Below are 18877 nucleotides of genomic sequence, written 5' to 3'. Positions count from 1 at the left end.
GGTTTATGCAAGTTCAAATATCCCAGACGTTAATACCTCGGTCTTAGAGGCATTTAATACCAAACCATTCATTTTCAACCAGGTTTCAACAGAGATGACACATTGCTCTAGGTTCTTATAGCCTTCCTCTACATCTTTACCCAGTGGGGCGAGTATTTGCAGATCATCAACATAAATGTATGGAATGAAACCAAATCCCCTAATGATCACACCCAATTTACTCAAAAAGATGTTAAAAAGAATGTTATGATTATTGACTCAGGTACACTTTTGTACCTTTGATCTCTAGTAAGTTGTCTGCATTTATTTTCAACTTGGTAGTGATATTTGAAATATGCGAAGGGATGAGTGCAGAATGTTCCAGAATGTTCCAGAATGTGAATGCTCCAGAATGTGAATGTTATGTGTGTAAAATACTATTTTACCCGCAGAAGTCTGTTTGATAATTACCCCCAAAGAGCATTGTCTGTCTTATCTCACCCAGGCTGAAAACAAAGCCACACAAGGAAAACCAGGTGCTTCTCATGACACTGGTTTCACCATTGTGTTATTACTTTCCCATGCTGAAGATGCATTAATGGAGGTCCATCTGCACCATGGAGGCAGAGCTCTTCTGCTGAAATGAAAGAGGAGGCACCCTGGCACATCAGCTCTCAGCAGGAATGCCAGGGTCCTCTTCCATCACATAGAAGAAACCTTAAGAAAACAAACAGGACTTTCACTATATCTAATACCCTCACCGGATAAGGTACAATGTGGCTACAAAACAATTCTTCTGTCGAAAATTGAATGGTTGGCACTCCCAAATCCCAATGAGTCAGTCACATAATCAACAGCACCAAAAAGCACCTCTTTTTTTGTTAAACTTAAAAGATGGAAGCCAAGTTCTCACCTTGGTATCTCCAGAACTCTTTCAGACTGGCAGTAAAAGATGACTCTAGGAATATCACCCCTGCATAATGAAATAGTTAAAATGGTTAAGATCCTCTTCGTATAAAGGAGGTCAGGGTAAAATAAAATGTTGACTCAAGCATTTACAAACCATCAGTCTGCAAGCTGCTGGAGTGCGCTCTGAGGAGGAACTTAAGGTAAAAACAACCTTCCTCAGAACCAAAAGAAAAAAACTACTCTCTCAAGTATTCTTTTTTTTTTTTTTTTTTAATCTGAACCATCCAAAAAGAGAAGAAAGAAATAAACAAAAGTTAATCTAGTCTCTCAAACTAGAAGGGAGAACCGTAGGCGAGACCCTCGTCTGCTGGAGTCAGAGGAAATACTGAAGGGATGCAGAGGGCGCACCAGCTTATGGGAGGGTGGGTGCCCTTTCAGTTTCTGCTCTGACTCCATCTGCTGGAAGGGGGACATAACCCTCGGTCTGGACCGATCCGGGTACGTACAGGGAACCTCCCTGTAAATGTTTTCAAGGTTACTTTAGTTTTCCCAGGAGGGGGTTTGGAACATGCAGGTCTCCACCCCTTTCATCTTTAATTAAAAGTGCTCGACGTTTTATCTTGGTAAGAAAGTGTATTTAAACCTTGTGTATGCCATGTCAATTCAGAGTCAGTCAGTGTTGCACGCTGACTCCCCCCCATGCGCACATGAATCTCTAAAGGGGTAACAGTAAAAGGACTTCCAGTCTCCTGCTCATTGTGGTCTCTGTAATTTTTTTGTTTTTCCCTAACAGGTGGTGCACTGCTCCAGGAATCGAAGGAGGGACCTGGACTAGTACAGCTTCACTAGCCGAGTGCCCTTCTCTCGATTTGAACAGGATACAGGATCCCTGAAGGTAATTTGCTCTGTTTGTTTAATCTCTCTGTCTTTTTGTGCTGCATCTACTTGCAGGGGCGGCTCAAGGCACTCTGCTTCCTGAGGTGGCGCTCTCCCCCCCCCCCCCCCTCCCCCACCACCTTAGCCTGCAGCATCCTCTCTCTTTCCCATTCCAACCTTTCTTGGCACCCCCCACTCTCCAGGAGGATGACTGGCTCCACAGCCAGCTTCCCCTCCTCTCAGAGCTCATCCCAGCCACCTCAGTCAGAAGTCTCTCCAAAACTGCACCGGCTCTTTCTCCTGGCTCTTTGCCACTTCTCCATGCCCCACCACCACCATCACCACTCCAGGGCACTCCCATCGATTGAGTGCTGCACGGCCTGCTGCTTTCATGATTCCCCAGGCTCTGTTCTGCCTTACCTACTCCAGTGGAGAGAGGACTAGAAGTGATCCATGCTGTTCCTCCAGGGCTTTAAAAAAGTGAAAAATAAAGCCCTGGCCAAGACAGGGGAGAGCCACTGACCCAAAGCAGCACAGCTCCAGAAAGAATCCTGCTTTCCCATATGGAGCCAGTATTCACACACACACACACACACAAATAATTAAAAGCTATGAATTTATAACACAAGATTTTTCATGGAAAAGGACATTCAAGTAGTTTTTTTTAGGTAAAATTATCACAACATGTATATTATATTTACCGTATATGCACTGCAATAAAGACACTTGGAACCCATATGGCACTAGATATATTATAATGCATGTTGGGTGTGGGCTTCACCCTCAGAAAGCCATGAGTAAACTGAATTACAGTTACAATATAGTAAACCTTCAATACCAAAACAGCATTAACTGCCAGCACTTAAACAGTGACAACCCTACCTATAAAAAAGGCAACACTGCAAATATTACACCAGGCCCTAAAACACCAATATCTTATTACGAAAAACGAACAAGCCAGGCTGATATAGATCCTTTTACAGACTACACACTAGCAGAATACCCCATCTCAGCCACACAGGCAGAACATGGAAAGACCCTCACCAAATACAGAATAAAGAGTCCATAAACTGTATAAAATAGAAACGTGCAGACAAAATCTGAACTAGAAACCACAACATGCCAGATTCTGTATGCAGTGCAATAATGGAAAAACAAAAACATCAAAAAATAAAATCAAGAAATGTAAATTACCAATAATACTAAATCCATATTAATAAAAAAAAAATTCAAAACAGCTGAACAGAATATTTTTATTCTCTGGAGTAAAATTAAAAACTTTCTCTGTAAAAATAAATATATATTAAAAAAAACAACATATATATATATATATATATATATATATAAAAAACCAAAAATTCGGCAATATATACCTAGCTAGTGCTTAGTATAAACCACAAAAAAACCCTTAAAAAGGGGGGAGGAAAAAAAGCACCTAGGTTATCTTATATTTAATATCACAAATTTTTCTTTACTAAGTTAAAAGTTCATTTTTATTATTGCAATGTTCTCTCAACCTAGCTTGATGTTACCCAGGTAGAGAGTCCAACAAGCTAGGTTGAGAGAACATTGCACAAATCTCATCTTTGGTTGAGTTTCCTCACGCGAAGATTATCAAATCTTCACAAGAGAGCACTGTTCTGTTTGTGTCACTTTGAATGTCAAAGTGGCCCTTAACCCCTACCTAAACTTCACCTCGAGTACCTAGGTGGGCCTCATAAAGAGGTATAAATACCTAGCTAATATGAGGCCCTGATAGCTAGGCTGTCTCTCCAGCAGCTTAAAATACAAAAAACACTGGGGCAGATTTTCAAAGGGTTACGCATGTATGATATGCGTGTAACCCCCAAAAAGCTGCCCCAAGCTGCCCCTGCGTGTGCTGAGCCTATCATGTATAGGCTCGGCGGCGCACGCAAACCCCGGGACGCGCGTATGTCCCGGGGCTTGCAAAAAGGGCTTGGGTGGGGGTGGGGGCGAGGCCCGAGCCTCCAGGCACGGTGGCCATTTGCCGCTGTGCCTGGGATCGCGGGCTGGCCATCGGCCAGCGCGTGTAACTTCTTCAAGAAAGGTAAGGGGGATTCTAGGTAGGGCTGGGGGGCGGGTTAGGGAGGGGAAGGTGGGGGGGGGGGGTGGAAGGAAAGTTCCCTCCGAGGCCGCTTCAATTTTGGAGCAGCCTTGGAGGGAACGGAAGCAGGCTGTGCGGCTCAGCGCGCACAAGTTGCACAATTGTGCACCCCCTTGCGCGTGCTGACCCTGGATTTTAGGCGTAGATTTGTTCATGCCGGGTTGCGCGAACAAATCTGCGCCTGTGCGCAGGTTTTAAAATCTGCCCCACTATTTGCAAAAACATCACAAAGTGTGTTAAAGCCATATTACACGATTTAACACAAATGAAAAAGGTGTAGCTAAAATCCACATTAAAGCTGTGTGATAACGCCTTAACGCATGCAAAAACGCCAGACTTTGATAAATGACCCCCTAAGAAAGTTAATATGCATCCATTTGAAATTATTGGGGTAGATTTTAAAACCCTTGCGCACGCAAATCCTCCTGGATTTACGCGCGCAGGGAGCCCGCACGCCTATTTTGCATAGGCTGCCGGCGCGCGCAAAGCCCCGGGACGTGCGTATGTCCTGGGGCTTCGTAAAAGGGGTGGGAGGGGGCGTGTCCGGAGCAGGGAGCGGTCTGGGGGCGGGTCTGGGGGCGTGGTGACAGTTCGGGGGCGGGCCGGGAGGGCGGTCCCTGAGTCCCCCAGCACTGCGGCCTGTGCCACGGGATGCCGGGGCAGCGCGCGCAAGTTACGCCTGCTTCAAGCAGGCGTAACTTGCCCAACAAAGGTAAGGGGGGGATTTAGGTAGGGCTGGGGGGTGGGGTAGATAGGGGAAGAGAGGGGAAGGTGGGGGGACGCAGAAGGAAAGTTCCCTCCGAGGCCGCTCCGATTTCGGAGCAGCCTTGGAGGAAACGGAGGCAGGCTGCACGGCTCGGCGCACACAGGCTGCCAATTTTGCGCAGCCTTGCACGCGCCGACCCCGGATTTTATAAGCTACGCGCGTTATCTTATAAAATGTGGTGTACTTTTGTAAGTAAGTATTACAATAGTATTACAATAGTTGGACTTAGCTCGGTTATGATGAGCATTTCCATGACAAGATGAAGGAGAACAGGTTTATGTCTTGGGGTACCCAGGATGTGGTTAATACAGATGACTAACAAGCCCCTAGGGTTTGGGCAGCCTACAGGGACAAGCCAGTTGTTGGTGAATTGTCCCTTTAGAGGAGCATCTGTGTCAATGTCAAATTCAGGGTGACAGAGAATGGGTCATCATATGCTAGAATTTCAACAAGACTGCTTGCAGTTTCCCAGATTTCAAGTTCAAGCACATCTGTTCCAGTCACCCGGCCCACAAGTCCAGGTAATTGCGTTTGCTCTCAAGCTGTTTCTCCTGTCAATGTCCAGGTTGTGAGAACATTGCTGGACAGGAGAGAGACCTCCATGGAGATTCTGACCGTTTTTTGTGAGGGTCCTGTTTCTGGCCCTTTGACTTGTCTGGTGGTCCCTAATTCCTGCTCAGTTTCAAGTTCAGGCAGTTGATGAGGGATAAGTTGGTTGCTGAATTGGCTTTAGAAATGACAGCAAATCCATTCATGGTTTCATCTTTTGATAGAACTTAATACACAATGTCTTATCCTGTATTGTCACTAACTCTCTTTTTGCAGTTGTAGATGTTGCTCATGGTGGGAGATTGGTTTGGGCATTCTTATATGCACTTAGCACATGAGCATGCTTGTGGGTTTCCTTATGGTCCCCATCTTGGGTTTGCCAAGCATGAAGTCGTAGTGCAGTGGTTCAGACAATGAAGCATGCTTTGGGACCAGTTGCTTTGAGCAATTTATTTGAGGATCAGGTCACTTCTGTCCCTGAAGGTTTTGATAGTTCATCTGGATGGCAATGAACTGAGCACATGGTCATGTTGTCAGATGATTGATGTAGCCCAGAAGTACTTTTCAATGCCATAGGCCTGGTTGCCCACTATGTGCTTTGCTAGCCTGATGTAATTCCAAAACTTAAACTGAGGGAGCAGGCTATTTGAGGGCATGACCACAAAAAAGTTAATCAGCAAATTGGCTCTTGGCTATGTTCTAAAGGTGCATGCCATATATATCATGCTTGGGCTTATGAGGCATGTAGCAGTTTGTTATGAGCTGATGGGATTCATTTGCTAACACAGGTCATGATTTATGCAATAATACCTTGCAGGAGGCCTCGGAAGATATATTGTTTGATAGATCAAGGGCCATATCTGTTGGGGGCTTATGAACAAGTCCTTGACTGTTCATGCCTGTGGTGGAGTATCCAAGCTTTGGTGATAGGACCATGTTGTTGGAGCAATTTGTTATGATTGTGGACCCTTGTTTCGGGGTAGCAGCTACCGCGAAGGGCGAGGCCTGTTGGACCGTAGACTTGCTAGAAGACTTCGCCCTGGAAGCACGTGACTCTCCCAGGAGGAGCCCGTAGGGGTCCGGCCGCTGGGACTTAGGCGACTCTTCTGAAGACTGTAAGATGTCTGGATGCAGGCGCCTCCTGCAGGTCGTGGGTTCCAGATGGCTGGCGCCTCCAGCAGGTCGTGACAGTTTAAGAATGGGTTTCCAGAAGAGTTCAAATCCAGTCCAGAAGTCAATACCTCAGCAGGATCCGAATCCGGTCCAGGGTCGAAGCAGGAGAAGGGTCCGAAGCCGTACCAGGATTGAGGCAGGAGAAGGGTCCGAAGCCGTACCAATGTCAAACCAGAGAGGAGTCCAGAGCCGTACCAGGGTCAAGCCAGAGAAGACACGTCCACCAGTCCAGAAGTCAGCAACAAAGAATCAATCCACAGAGCAGGGAAGAAGGACGGACGAAGAAGCAAAACCAGGAGCCAGGAACCACTCAAGGCAGGAACCTCAATACTAAGGCAAGGACTGGATGCTCAGCCCTTGCCTTAAGTACAGGAAGCGGAAGGAAGAGCTACAGAGGGAGCCATGACACTTCCTGTCATGGCCCCGTTAAGAATTTCATTACAGCCGCGCACGCGGCCCTAAGAGGAGCAGGGGGAGGAGTCAGCTAGCCGCAGAGCCTTGCTGTCGGCTCAGCAATGGCGGCGGTGAAGAAGAGAACAGACAGGGCTGCCTGCCCTGCCGATCCCGGCAGTCAACCCCAGCGATCCGGGTGAGTCCCTTGCTGCCCCGGGTCCTTTCTTCGTCACGGCCGACCGCGGCCGGCAGCCATGACACCCGGTCCCGGTCGCGGTCTGCCGCGACTGACATTTCTAACATAATTGGCTTCTAGCTGTCAGGGAATTTGGGTGTGACTGGATTTAGTCTCACCTGGTTTGAAGCACCTTGCTGAGATGAGGTAGGAGCCCTAAATGAGATGAAGGTCCGACTTATTCCTACAGGTTCGTGGATCTGGAGTTAGGATATCTTGTTGGGGCAAAGTGGACTGACTATCAGAACAAAGGTGGTGATTGGAGGAGGAAAGGGAAATATTTATTTATTTAAAATGTATTATTAATCGCCTAACTGATAAAAATCTTTCTAAGCAATGTACAACATAATATAAAACAATATCCAAACAAATCTTCTTAAATTACATGACAAATTTCCAAAGAGGCTTCTTCAAATAATTAAACTAAAACCAATTCCATCAATCAAACATATTTCTCATTAACCAAGTTTTTAACTATTTTCAGAATCTAAGACCTCTTTCTTCCCTTAGGATTAATGGGAGATTATTCCACAACTTAGGGACAGAGAGAAGGATCTATTCCATAAACGCACATGGTGCAAGGTCTTAACTGCAGGAATTTGCAGGAGATGCTTATTGGTCGAATGTAGATTTCTCCTAGATTCATGCCAATGCCAACCATTTTCCAACTGTTTCGTCCCAATACCTCGTAAACTCTTAAAAGCCATTATTAAGATTTTAAATGTACATCTCTCAGTGACTGCAAGTCAATGGAGTTCCAGCAACAGCGGATCTGCTGGAGTCCTCCTTGGGCTTCCCATCACTAGTCTTACAGTCATATTTTGAATCACAAGCAATTTCCGCATAGATTTTGAAGGAAGTCCTAAAAACAACGCATTACAGTGGTCAATATGCAGGAATGTCAGTGCATATGCCACAGATTTCAGCGCCCCCAGATCTAGAAAAGGTCTGATAAAACTCAGGATTTTAACTCTATAAAAATTATTTTTTGTTACCTGCAGAATATGTTTTTCCATACTAGCTGTCAAATCCAGTACCACTCCTAGTAAACTTAGCTCTTTTCTTGGAGTTACTTTTATGAGTCAATTTATTTATTTATTTATGTTTAAACTTTTTTTTTTTTTTTTTTTAATACCGGAGCTCATAACTTCGCAACAGTTTACAGACTTATACCACGATAGGGATAGAAAATGATCCCCATAGTGAGGTTCAAAAGAGGATTGGACAAGTTCCTGAAGGAAAATCCATAAACAGTTATTTGCCAGCGCTTATCCCTGGGAGTAAAATGTAAGAAATAGATCAACTAATGGGGATCTGATGGGTACTTGTGATCCCAGACTGGCCACTGTCAGAGACAGAATGCTGGGCTCAATGGACCTTGGTCGAACCCAGCATGACACTTCTTATGTTGATGGAATTGTCATTTTCAATATTTAGATAAAACAGTATGACTCTCACTCTGTAGCTGAGAAAGTGCTTCAGAATACAGCTGTAATCCCTGTTCCAGGGGGGCTCTTTCCCATCCCTGTGGAGCAATGGAGTAACTCTCCCAGGGTGGGGTATACTGTCTCTAGGGCCATAGGCTGGGAACAGGTTTCCCTGCAAAGTCAAACTTGGCTGTGGACCTCCCATAATAAATCCAGTGTCCACATCTCTCTTGTGCTCCAAAAAATAGAAACTTTATTTTAAAAAACCCAAAAAACTCACAAGTAGCAATGGCAATAGAAATAACCTCAAAGTACAATCCACACTCTTTGTCAATTTCCTTTCCAGCATGTTCATGTTTTCCGAAATATCAGTTCTGAAGGAAAAGTCCATAACACATAGACAGGTAGACTTACAAAAATTAGCACTTATCCCTGGGAGTGAGATGCAAGAAAGAGATCAACTATTGGGGATCTGCCAGGTTCTTGTGACTTGGAATGGCCACTGTCAGAGACAGAATGCTGGACTCAATGGACCTTGGTCTGACCCAGCATGGCACTTCTTATGTTCTTAGTGTGCATGCAAATCTAAGTCATGCATATTGATTAGGGATATCCTGAAAACCTGACCTGTTTGTGACCCTCACGGGCTGGGAGTGAATACCACTGGCTTAGATTATACGTCCACTTGGCCAGGGAAATATCTACAATACTTGAATGGTAACTCAACTTGAGCTCAGGTTTGGAATAAGTGAGTAATTAAATCTCAAATCCAGATCCATGGCAGTTCTATTTGTGGCAAATTTGAATTTTGCTAGCAATAGGGAGCAGTTTTGCTTAACAAGAGAAAAACAAGGTCACTTGTTACATAGCTCTGTGTAAAATGGGACAGGTTTAGGCAGTCCTGCTTTTTACTCTCCCCCTCCCCACCTCCCCACCCCCTTTTAGATAACCTTTTTCATGTATCACACTTTTATAATTTTACTTATATAATCTAATCTGTTATTTGTATGCTCTGAATGTTCCTTATTTAATTATCTAATTACGCAAAAATTGTAAAGCCTGTTGCTCAGTTCTGTTATATGTAAACCGACGAGATGTTCCCAACGTTCGTCGGTATATAAAAGTTACTAAATAAATTGCCTCTATGGACTTGTAGTTCTGGTTTAAGAAAGATGTAATAAAAGTAAAATTGGGATGGCTGAGCCTGTCCCTTTTGATTTAGAGTCACATGATCACTTTAATAACTGCAGGCTGTAAATACAAGGTACAGCATGTCATCTGCTGCTCAAACGCAATAAACATGGATGAAACAAAATGCTGCGGTGTATTCGTAAAATAAAGTCTGTGCACGGTACCTCATATTCACTTCAGTAATTCTGGGGCAAGTGGCAGCTGCTTTGGCCAGTGCAAGAAGACCATTCACAGTCACATCGTTATTGCTCAAGCTGGAGATTTTAATTGAAAACACAAAGCTATTAGTTTAGTTCAAATGAAAATGTGAACCACAATAAGCAAGAAGGAGCACTTAAACTAAATAAAGATGTGAGAAATCATCACCAACAGCGGAGGCAAATTCTGGAAACGTGCAAGAACATACCTTAAGGATTTAGGGGCCAATTTTTAATACGTCCACATTTATTTATTTATTTGCAGATTTTATATACCGACATTTGTTTAGTAACTTCACATCGGTTCACAGAGAACATAAAATTGCAACCGTGCTAAAGAACATAGGGTTATCAACGGAGCTTTACAGTTGACACATTAACATTAACAGAGCAAGACAATTAACACGTTAACTAGGGGGAGAAGGGCAGGGGAAAAAAAGAACATAAAAATATGAAAGTAACTGAACGTGAACAGGTTTAAATAAGATAAGATAACCAAAAGAGATATAAAATTAGATTTACAATGTGATGCAGCTTTAATTAAATAATTCAATATCATAGATCTTATATACAAATTTGACAATGGTTGCTAGAACAGTTTGGAAATAGCTGTTAGAAGTGCATGACTGTGGGTAGGGTCGAGATCTTACGTGAGGTTTTAGGATGCAGATAAAAGCACTCACGCTCTCTCACTGGGCAGGCATCCTTGCCCCCAGGGAAGGAGGGCAATTATTAGTGGCCAGTTTTACCCAACTAACTGCTTATAACTATCTGGGTAGAACTGTTTGAAAATGAATCTCTTGACTTTTCAACGGAGGTCATTCTTTTAAACTTCGAGACTCTAGCTTCAGAGCATGGGCTGTTAAAGAAGTGACCATCCTAACGGGGCTAAAAAGTGAAACCTCCATAGGGAGGGTGACTTTGATAGGCATTTCTGCGGGGTAACCCAACTCCACCCCTTTTTTTTTTTTTTGCTCGAGCACGCGCATATAGGTGGGTAGTTTGCGGCTTTTAAAAACACACATTGCTCATGCACGGCCCGGTTACTCGCGTACACGAGCCTTTTAGCATGAGCAGCGCCTTTAGAATTCGCCCCACAGTGAGTGCTTTTCTAATTGCCTGTATTGGTGCAAAGTTTGCGGGTATTTTATGTTTTTTTTTTATCGGTGGACTTTGCCCTGATTTTCAAAGTGAAAGTGTGCATGTACTTTCATTTTGAAAATTATCCCAGGAAAATTACCTGCACACATTTACCCCTCCTAAATTTTGCATATAGTTTTCTTGAGGAAAAATCCCATGCATGATTTGTAAAATTCAGAAATGTGCAGACGAGTGCAAGCTCTACCCCAGCCGCAGACAAGAAGGCCTCTGCTCCGTGCGGGCAAACTCGCCCTTGTGGCACTATGCACGGACATTTGCCCAGACATACTCAGGGCAATTTTAACAAAGCCTTTTCCACAGGTAAAGCACCCATGGAAAGAGCTTTCAAAATGACCCTCTTGACCTTGTCTTTGCCAGAACTGCGCAGCAAGATGCCACTTCTGGCAGAAGGAACACAAGACTGCTTTCTAGAACTTCATTAGTTACTCAAGTCATGAAGGGCGTGTCAGCCAGTCCTTTTTTTTTTTTTTTAAACTCTCCCTTCTCTGGGTGTATGTATCACAAAATAGGAGATATCCTAGATGCTCAAAAAAGGCATTTTGAAACATGAATGCCACTTGAGTTGGATTTTATTTTAAACTGGCTTTCATGACAACCCATAGTAAAAATAATCCAAGTTTTTGTCTACACGATTCAATCTTCCAAAAACGAACCCAACACGTCTATGGGCATAGAGTATATTTTTTGGAATACAATGAAAAAACAAACAAACCCCATGTATTACACAAATACTTTTACTTACTCCATCTTCCTTAGCGTATCCTTTTTAGAAAATACTTCGAAAATCGCTATCATGTCATCATCCTTCAGTCTATTGTCCTGCAAACTGGAAACCAGGTGTCAAAGTTAATGCAAAAGTAATGACCAAGTGGAATCTTGGTTTTAATAGCATTAAAGATAAAAAGAAAATCTTATTATTACAGAATAAGAGGGCAATTTTCAAAGCTGGGCAGGCAGGTGCAAAGTCCTTCCTGGGTTTTGCAGCAGTTTTCAAAAGAAAAAGCCGCTGCTCAGATTTACACTTCCTTTTTCCTCAGATACCTTTTTCAGCTGGAACAAAATGCGTAGGTGTAAAAATGCAAAACTACGCACATTGTTGCCTTTCCCGGCCCAATCCCCCCTCTGTGAGCACCTCCAGGAAGTACGTGCCTGGCGGCACAACACACATACTGTTACCCACATATCAGGTGGCCAGTTTTCAAAAAATCCCTTTCACTTGGGCGAGTAGCCATTTACCCAGGTAATCAGCTTTTGAAAATTGCCCTAAGTCACAAATTGCACCCCAAGTACAATGCCCAAGAATGCAAATGACTTATTACAGCAACGCATTGCTGCATCATATGCTGCAGGCCAAGTTATACAGGATGTTAGGTCATTCCAAACATTAGCCAAACACCAACTCAAGGATAATGATGCGGTAGGTCATCATTTCCTCCTTCTCCTTTGTGTTTCTAGCTCAAACAGAACCAGGGCCATGCACCTTCATTCACAGGAGCGATTTCCCTCTATTTCCTATTCCTTACCAACTTGCTTTAGTCCAGTCATTGCAGCATGAATAATATGCAATGGGGAACCTTCTAGATCTAAAAATGAACATTGCAAGCTTCATTGCACAGCAGCAGAAATTAATCCAGCTTGAGATTTAATTTACCTTCTACTTCTAATTTATTTTAATTAATATAGAATAAATTGCCTCCAAACACATGCTACGTCTTTACTCTGAGTTTTCAAAAGAGACCTTAAATATAATTACCCTTCCTCCACCTAAAGATTATGGGGCGGATTTTCAGAGCCCTGCTCGCCTAAATCCGCCCAAATCCGGGCGGATTTAGGCGAGCAGGGCCCTGCGCGCCGGTGAGCCTATTTTACATAGGCCTACCGGCGCGCGCAGAGCCCCGGGACTCGCGTAAGTCCCGGGGTTCTCCGAGGGGGGCGGGCCCGGTCGTCGCGGCGTTTAGGGGGTGTGTCGGCAGCGTTTTGGGGGTGGGTACGGGGGCGTGGCTACGGTCGGGGCGGTCCGGGGGCGTGGCCGCGCCCTCCGTACCCGCCCCCAGGTCGCGTCCCGGCGCGCAAGAGGCCCGCTGGCGCGCGGGGATTTACGCCTCCCTCCGGGAGGCGTAAATCCCCCGACAAAGGTAAGGGGGGGGCTTAGACGGGGCCGGGTGGGTGGGTTAGGTAGAGGAAGGGAAGGGAAGGTGAGGGGAGGGCGTTAGAGGATTCCCTCCGAGGCCGCTCCGATTTCGGAGCGGCCTCCGAGGGAACGGGGTAGGCTGCGCGGCTCGGCGCGCGCCGGATATACAAAATCGATAGCCTTGCGCGCGCCAATCCCAGATTTTAGCGGATACGCGCGGCTCCGCGCGTATCTACTAAAATCCAGCGTACTTTTGTTTGCGCCTGGAGCGCCAACAAAAGTACGCCTATGCGCGCTATTTGAAAATCTACCCCATTGTATTTAGGGACCTTTATTTTCAGATTTTATTTTATTTTGCCTGAGATTTTCAATATTATAACAAAAAGAGTCAGTGGAAAAATGACTTTGATATAACACACAGGAGAAGAATCAGTAGAAAAGTCATTTTTCCACTTGCAGGCTATGGCACAGTTTTCACTGCTTCTTTTTGCAAAGCACCTAAAAGAAAAAAACAAGGCAAATGGTGGTTACAATATTCCAGTGCTAACAAATTCTGCAGGCTGTACAATATAATTAGGAACCTTCCTTTTCAGTTTTTATTTTATTTTGCCTGAAAATTTCAATGTTAAAACCAAAAAAGGAAGACCGTGGAAAAATGGCTTTGATGTAACACACAGGAGAAAAATCAGTAGAAAAGTCATTTTTCCACGGTCTCCCTTTTTTGTTTTAAGGCTGTCTATCTTGCCTGTGGGAGGTTTGAATGTTTCCACAAGTAGGATGCTGTAAACAACAATGAGGTGACTTTAATATTCATGAGCTTATTGCCTCTAATTGTCAGAGCTTAAAATACAAAAAAAAATAATAAAAAAAAAAAATCCAGATACTTTATTTCTTCAATTTGTTGGCAGAGGGGAAGAGCTCGTGCAAGTTCAGCTAACCCGACAGCAGTGATGTTACCACCAGTTAACCTGCAAAATAATAGCAGACACTAGGACAATTAGAATAGTTGCAGAATAACAGAAATCCATCAGTCTTGCATCAAAAACAGTCCACCTGCATCTCTCCTAGTTGTTTCTGGAAATATGAGTTACAATATGGTATGCCAAGGCTGGAGAGAAAGGACACCCAGGCTATATCTGCATGGCTACCCAGACTGTGCACCAAACAGCTATAACACAACATGACAGCCTAACTACACCAAAGCAGTACCTAGAGTGCAATGTCCTCTCTGGGTGTACAGTAACAAACCAGAGAACTGCACAAGCTCCACAGAAACAATATGTGTTCATTATATCTGTGGGTAAGCACAGGCTCAAAATTTAGTTCCAACTCTGATAATGTTCTAAACCCCTACTGGACCAACAAAACAGGAGGGTAGGCTGTCTAAGAAATCCGTAAGGCTAACAATATGGATTAGAGCCGTAAGGATAACAATATGGATTAACCCTTGTTTCTTAGTATTGATCTAATTTGCATTCTTCCAATCATGCATTCCTATTTTTCAAGCTGATGTCAATTTTTGTCCAAACATAGTTTTTAACTTATTATTATTTTATGCATTACCTACAGACCACCAGACTCCCGTAATCTTTATGAAAGCACATTCATGTATATTAAGACTCACCACACACAGGTAAAATCATATATTGTACTGTGTCTCCTGTTCATTCCTTCAATATTCATTTTGTCATTGTCCAGTCATTTTAAGCAGTTTTTGACATATCTTTAGAATCTACGTGGTACCTTCTGTTATGTAATTTTGATTTTAAATTATTTTCTGTTATTTGTTTTGTACGTTGAGTTATATTTGTTTTTTTATATGTTTTAGCCCCTGAGGCAGCCCCCGTGTGGGGTGAAACTCGGCCTGAGTCGGGCACACATAAAAAGATCATGTCTCCATTCTAATAAAGCTCAGAAATTGGACTTTTCCATGGCGTCTAATCCTAAACCCCTACTGGGGCATTTACTCCAGCACCTGACATTGAAGCACCCAGCCAAAGATTAAGGGGCAGGAAGACGATAGCTGTCCATTTCTAAAGGGTGCATCTTGCTCATATAATTTAATGTATGGTTCCATGGAGAATGATTTCACCCTCGTTATCTTCTGGGCTAGCTAAGGGAAATACCTACAGTACGTGACAGTAATCCGCTTTGAAGTGCCAAGAAGCAGAATAGAAACCAAATAAAGAAATAAGAAGTGGAAACGCTGCTTCAGGTTTCCAAATACACAAGTTATTCCAGTTTCAGAATGTGCAGAATGAGGAAAGCTTACTGGCGACAAACCATAAACTGTTCATTCTGCTGTCACAAACCACTGCCTCACATACAAATGTATGTAATAGGGCAAAAACAGAAGCAAAAAAGGTACTATGGGGGAATCCCAGGGGGAATTGCAATTTTCATGCCAAGTGGTGGAGGAAGAACAGACCTATTAAATTCCATTAAATTCAAATGCAATAATATTGCTATTATATGGCACTTACATTTTAGACAGATCTGATCTTGTCAGCTCCATATAGTCTAAGAACAAACTGGTTCTAACTAAAGCCTGATATTCCATCTTCCCATTAGTACCTAGAACTCGTTTGGCCTTCCACTGCAATACATAGGATCCTAGGCAATAAAGTTTTGCGTGAATGCTAAGGCCGTTTTGCATGCACTAAAATAGCCTACTTTGCAATAAAGCCACAACTTGCATATTAAGATGGTCCCCCGTTAAGGTGTATGCGCTATAATTAGCATATACTTAAAAAGCAAATGAGGTCATATGCAAATGAAGCTTTAAATGGGCTTATGGTATATAATGTGATATGCTGACATCCACCAACTATTTACCGGATGCCTGGTAAAGCCCAAAAAGTTAACACCTGCCCTCAAACCCCCCAACATTAACGAGCCTGACGTAAAAAGGTTGATTAGCATGGAGATTTACTCCCCCCAACAAAGGTCCAGCTAAATACCCTCTACTGTTCACTCCCTAATGCCCCCATACAAAGTCCTAAACCTCCCTGCAGAACAACGCTAGAGCCCTCCTCCCTGGGGCTACCTCCTACCACTCTCCCCATCCCTCCCAGAATGATGGAGCCCTCTCTGAAGCTCGCCAAGAGACCCGTTCTGGAGATCCTTTCTTCTTTTTTTTTTTTTCTCCAGCAGGAGGGAGTGCAGAGCTCTCCTGCTGGCACAACTGCTGAACCGAGCACTGGATGATACACAGTGAAGGGCTCTGCAACCTCTCCGGCCAAGAAAGAAAGGAGAAGCCTCCAGAATAGTGGGTGCCCGTTCCGGAGAAGTGGGATGGTCTTGGGTGGTCCCCAGAAGGAGTGACATCATTCTTGTAGGGGAAGAGAATTGGGAAAGGGTGGAGACAGACCCATGAAGTGGTGGTGGTGGTAGGGGATTTCTGAAATTGTTCTGCAGTAGGGGAGGGATGTGTTGGGACTTCTGTATGGGGTCCTTGAGATGTGCGGTGAGGGTCAGTGTTTGTTTGCATGATCTTAATGGGGATAATGGGTCAGAGGAAACCCTCCTGTAAACTGGCCCGTTCACCTTCTTTCACTTCAGGTTACTTAGCATGGGGGATTTCCCAGTAGCTAATATGGACAGAACACTTTTTTTTGTCTTAATGCCCATAAGTCAGTCTTTTTTACCTTTTGTGTCTTGTTTGATGGCTATGACCTGATGTCTGAGTCTGCTGTCTTGGTGTTAGATTGTTATTTGTGCATACAGTATATAGAGACCTGTTTTTATTATTTATGAAATATTTGGGACCTGTTGTGTACTTTGGATCATGCAGTATATAAATTTGGTAAATAAAAATTAATGTAAAAAAATAAACATGTACTTCCAAGGCCATGGTGTTGAAAGTAAGCTTTAGCATGCTCTCAGTAAAACTTATTACATAGCATGTTAAATCCCTTTTCTTTTTTTTTTTGTTTTTTTTTTTTGTTTTATGAAGCAGTTTCCTCCTGCTTCTTTGGGTTTTCAGCTCAAACAGAACCAGGACTGGGATCTAGTGTCATGAGCCTTCATTTACAGCTAATCATTTCCCCACCATTTCATGTTTTCCACCAACCTGCTTTAGTCCAGCTATTACAGAGAGAGTCCTCAGCCAGGGGCCAGGCAGCAGGGGTCCTTTGGGAACCCTGAAACCATGGGTCCTAAATCCAGCCACCAGGAGGTCATCATTGGACAAGGACGGACTCCCTCCCCTGCAGTCTCTGCAGCCCCAGATGACCAGGGAAGCTGCCGGCTCCTAAGTCCCGTTTTAACATGCACATTACAGTTTTATTGAGACACATGCTAAATCTTTTTTAGCACAAGTTTTATTGCATAGACTCCATAAAGTCCCATTCTATCTCATGGACAAATACAGAATCTGTAAAAGCACTACAGGGCTCAAGAGCTGGTGAGGCACTAGACTAGCTCATCAGAACTTGACAAATAGCAAATACTTACTCCAGCTTCTTCAAAGTTCCAATCTTTGGTAAGCTTTTTGAAAGAGCTTCTGCAAATTTGTCCCCATATTTTCTATTTCTAAAGCTGCAATTAAAAAAGCCTACTTTGAATGCCATCATTGTTACAATGGTTAGATGCACTGAAAAACAGCGCTATTCAATGAAGAATTTTGCAGAACATTAAAGACAGGAAAACAAAATACATTTGGAAACCGTTTGGATTAAAAGTTTCAATTAAATCAAAATTGCTCCTTATAAACACAAAGAGGTCTATATTCAGAAGCTTTTAGATGAATAACTCAGAAGTTATCTGGCTAAATTAATATTTGGGAACTTAGGGGGTCATTTTCCAAAGGTATCGCACGCGAAAAGGGACTTTTCGCGTGTGATATCTACATCGGGGTGGAGTCCGCACCGGAAAGGGAGGAGTCCGGGAGGCCTCAGGGCGGACTCTGTGATGACTTCGCTGACGGGGAAAGGTAAGGCACCCAATAGCGCCACCTTTCACGGTGGCGCTATTGGGTGCGAAAGCTGGCAGTGATCGCACCGCGGAAGTGAGATCGCTGCTGCCTTTCGCAGGCCCGCTCCCCCGCTTCGCCTCCTCGCCCCCCGTTACTGCCAGATTCTCTAAGGTCTGTGACCTTAGAAAATCCAGGCCTTAGCCGGCTATATTTTATCCGGATAAGTTAGGGGCGTTCTAGGAGCATAACTGGGAAGAACTGAGTTAGCCAGCTAAGCTATCCAGCTAACTCTGATAATCAGCTAGCTAAGGGAGTCATTCATCAAATAGCGATAGGGCCTTATCGTGTGCGTTACTGCAGTAATGCATGCAATAATTACCGCATCAAGATTTGAATATTTAAATTCGAAATTAAAATTAAAAAAGGGAGGAGTTTGAGCAGGGTTTTGAATAATGAGAGGCTGGTAGCGCTGCGGGCGATAAATGTTTTGCACATTATCCCCGGCAGTAGCGCCAGAAATAACCAGACCTTTTCTACTGGCGCTACAGGGGCAAAAGTGTTCAGCGCGGCCGAAACTGTGGCGTATGATACCGCACCACCGTGATGCGGCCGGCTGCACACTTTCGCGCTCCGCCCCTTTTTTGCCCACAGGTGAATATTTTGCTATATTTATAGCGGAATGGTGAATCAAGGCCTAAGTCTGGTCGGGCCAAAGAGAAGGCCTAAAGTTAGCCGGATAAAGTTAGCTGACTATCTTTAAGATAGCCGGCTATATTATTTAATGCTGCGGCTGCACTATAGAATATACCTTCAAAGTTAGCCAGATAAGTTTATCCTGCTAGTTTTGCTA

At 43.8% G+C, this 18877-nt stretch overlaps 1 protein-coding gene across 1 annotated transcript in view; it reads right to left on the bottom strand.

The window, feature by feature from the left end:
- LOC115095272 (protein NLRC5-like) overlaps positions 1–18877 on the bottom strand; it is a 243503-nt gene that overhangs the window by 207751 nt on the left and 16875 nt on the right. Inside the window, exons 3-7 of the mRNA XM_029608725.1 lie at positions 17568–17651; positions 13997–14080; positions 11724–11807; positions 9788–9877; positions 893–952 (exon numbers count right to left, since the gene is read on the bottom strand). Coding sequence (XP_029464585.1) covers positions 893–952; positions 9788–9877; positions 11724–11807; positions 13997–14080; positions 17568–17651 — 402 coding nt within the window. The remainder of the gene's footprint in view (positions 1–892; positions 953–9787; positions 9878–11723; positions 11808–13996; positions 14081–17567; positions 17652–18877) is intronic.

The sequence above is a fragment of the Rhinatrema bivittatum genome, chromosome 7 (assembly GCF_901001135.1).
Source record: "Rhinatrema bivittatum chromosome 7, aRhiBiv1.1, whole genome shotgun sequence".
NCBI classification, from domain to species: Eukaryota; Metazoa; Chordata; class Amphibia; order Gymnophiona; family Rhinatrematidae; genus Rhinatrema; species Rhinatrema bivittatum.
This window is presented reverse-complemented; position numbering and strand designations above follow the sequence as displayed.